Source organism: Triticum urartu, chromosome 7A (assembly GCF_056163025.1).
Source record: "Triticum urartu cultivar PI428250 chromosome 7A, HENAU_Tu73, whole genome shotgun sequence".
Taxonomy (NCBI): domain Eukaryota; kingdom Viridiplantae; phylum Streptophyta; class Magnoliopsida; order Poales; family Poaceae; genus Triticum; species Triticum urartu.
Window position 1 is genome coordinate 378,546,954 of NC_141879.1, and position 3,410 is coordinate 378,550,363.

At 51.0% G+C, this 3,410-nt stretch overlaps 1 protein-coding gene across 1 annotated transcript; it reads right to left on the reverse strand.

Moving 5' to 3' along the window:
- Positions 1-830: 830 nt before the first annotated feature.
- Positions 831-3,108, reverse strand: LOC147959659 (uncharacterized). Its single transcript, XM_087532806.1, has 2 exons — positions 2,458-3,108; positions 831-929 (listed from the first exon to the last, which is right to left on the reverse strand). The coding sequence occupies exons 1-2, from the start codon at positions 3,106-3,108 to the stop codon at positions 831-833; spliced, it is 750 nt and encodes a 249-aa protein (XP_087388932.1).
- Between the last annotated feature and the right edge of the window lie 302 nt (positions 3,109-3,410).

The window sequence follows — 3,410 nt, forward strand, 5'->3', positions numbered from 1 at the left end:
GAAACTTGGCTTGGTGTCATGACATGGCACCAACATGCTGTGGTAATTTTGCTATCCGATTTGCGAAGGCGCACACATTAACAATCAACAAAGTCATTTTGGAACAAGTGTTGTCACGTTACAATCGGAAACACAAGTATTATTGAAACCATGGGCGTTCTACTTACCATTTACGTGACCCCACGCGTCCCCTATTTTATTAGCTAGGAGGCGCCGTGCAGGGTAGCTATTTGAGTACGGGAGGCATGCGATTAGTCCCCTACGCGTAAGTATCAGGAGGAGAGCCATTTGACCTCCATCTGCCGCCCACCTCTCTCCCAAGGTCTCCATTAATGGCGCCCGAGCCTCTGTTTAATGGCGTGGCTATGTCTCACTCGACTGAGATTTAAGAGAGAGAAAAGAAAATCTGAAAAGAAAATTTTGCATGGATCTTGATGTAAGATCCGACGGACCTATGTAGCATCTGCTGACTTATAGCAAGACTGATGAATATATAAGGACGACGACAGTGGATAATAATTGTCTTACATAATTAGGAAGATAATTAAAAAAGCCACATGCGGCTACGCGCGAAATACACAAGGGCAAAAGAAGAAGGAAGACAACGATCTGGCTCACTGATCTCTAACTTCTTGATGCGTTGCTGCAGGCCGCGGGAACTAGTCTCTACGGCGAGTGGCGATCAGCTCTGTCGTGTCCTCAAGACGCTGCTTAAGAGCATCCACGGATTCCTCCACCAGCCTTTGGCGCTCGATGCAGAGCATGTCATTCTCGTCCATAATTTTCTTGACGATGATGCTGGTCCTCTTCAACAAGGCACTAGTGTCCTCCTACTGCTCTGCACTTCGGACGATCTTCGCCCACAGCAGGTCGTGCTCGGCCCAGAGCCTCTCATTGCCCTCCCTTAGTTGTCGGATGACGTCGGTAGCCTATTCAAATGAGGCTTTCATGTCATCCTACAACCTCACCCAGCCAGAGATCTAATCGATATGGCTATGGACGATCACATGCATGCGCCTATAAGAGTCGTCGCCTGCCCGCGAGACATTTTCCTAGGCCGCTGCGGTGCGGCGGGACATCGCTGCTGCTTCCGCGGCGCGGCCGAACCAGCCTGCTGCATCGATGGCGCGGCGTGACCTCTGTGCTGCTACTTCTGCGTGGCGGGACATGTCGGATGCTATCAGGCGAGGCGGGACATCTCTCGTGCTTCCGCTTCCATGCTCGCTCTCCTTGGTGGTAATCTCTCGACCCAGAACTCACGCTGGCCATGGCAGACGCAAGGGAAGGATGCTGAATGACTTGTTTGTTTTTGTGGATGAGGAGTTGAGGAGGAATGTGCAGTCATCTTGGCATAGTAGTATTTACAACCGAGTACTAATACGCTCCTAAGTGGGAAACCGTTTAGGTTGTGATCGGTGTGAACAGGTTTGCAATTAAATATAGCGTCGTAGTAGTAATTTGGAATGTGATGAAACGCAAGCTCAAAATTTATTGACGGTTCTAGTTTTGAAGTGCGACACTATTCCCGGATGGCGTAACGTGGGCACGTGTTCTCGGCCGTGGTGTAGCATATGCCATGGTACTTATTTTTCTACTGATGTGTACGTGCAATAACTGGCACCGTCGGATACATATCTTACAGTTATTGGGGCATTCGATGGGAATAGCCTCGTGGCGAGCTATAGACTAGTCTTTTTTTCAGACGCATTACACCTATCTCTCGGGACTTCTCGCATGCACCATCTCTAGCTTCCTAGGTTGATGCACCCACATACACTTGTACTCTAAGTTTAGTACATTATACAGGAAGAGAAGAGGTGCACACACACACTCGTCCTCTCTCACACACACATTTGTAGCTACGAATTGTAGTGTTCTCAACCATCAGATTGGCTCTATCATAGGTTTCATGTTGCACCTTGTCCTTGAGATTGAGAAGTTTAAAACGCGGAGGCTAAGCTGGAGGCACGAGGTTTCGGTTAATGTCCGGGCTACACATGACACCAACACGACACGAGCTTCGTCTGCCTGGTGCGCAATCGGGTGAGTTGTCTAAGTATAGACACAACCAGGCCCTCCTTGGTATTTGCGCCTCGACTTATGCTCAGCGAAATTAGGATCGGAGGGAGTACTAATAGTAGTAGTACTACTTTGATGTGTCGCATCAACTGTCACAAGTATGCAACACTTCCTGAACAAACAAGCATATAAGTTGTTATACTTCTTACCCAAAGGATCTTTATATCCAACAGACACAAAATATCCGTTCAACTGTTGGAAATTACTTTAACTGTTGATCTGATGTCGAAGTAATTGTTGCATTGCCACCAAAACCCACCATCTCTTAAGCTAAAGTAGACCGAGCTAACCCCTATATTAGCATATTACTAAGATAAACAGAAGGCACTGTAGAATCATTTAGGAGGTGAGCTTGTCAATCTGAATGTGGAGGGACACCGTCCTCGACAACCCAGCCCCCGCCAGCAGCTTGGGCGGAACTGTGAAGAAGATCAGCTCCTGCACGGCGACATCGCCGGGATCCTTGCTGCTTGTCACCTCCATTTCCACCTTGGCGGCGTTGTTCCTGCCTTTGGGCTCCCATGGTGGGCCGTTCGCCCACAGGTTGGCCACGTAGTGCGGCAGTGGGGACGCCCCCGTTTTGATGCAGATGACCGACATGGTGATAGGCGCGTTGATGTCGAGCATGCCGTCGACCAAGAAAAACGCGCGGCCGTCCTCCTCTGCGAACCGCAAGAGCCGTGGATCCAATAGTCGCACTTGCAGCTGGAGCACCTTGCCGTACTGGATCCTGTGCACGGGCATGGGATGCACGGTGCTGATGTGGTGGGAGAGCGCTGGTGGCGGGCCTTTGTAGCTGCAGACGGGCACGGGGCATTTGTAGGGCGCGAGCGGACACACGCTCTGGTGCTCGGTGAGATTGTGGTAAGTGACGTAGAGCCCACAACCTTCGCGCGAGCACTCTACCCTCACCGAGGAGAGGACGACGCCCACCACCATGTTCCGCACGTCGAAGCCACCGCCGCACTGGCACTTCTGGCACTGCCGCTGGTTCCCAGGGCGCTCGACGCAGCAGTCCGCGCAGGACATGTGCCCTCCCTTGCACCGCACAAATGAATCGAACAACACATCAATCAAGAAGCATGCACCTTGCTCGATCAGCCGAACGGACGAGGTGTAGTCAAACCTCATACACTAGAGGCTTCAAGGGACGGAGGCACAAGGGGCAGCGGAGCAAGGTGAGGTCCATCGAGACTATAGAGAGCTCCATCATCGGGTCCTGTTCCGTCGTCATGATCTCGCCCTCCTCGTGCACAACCATCTCTTGCTTTAGGGCCAGGGCATTACAAAGCTTTACCATCACATATTCATACTACTTCAAGGTGCATTAA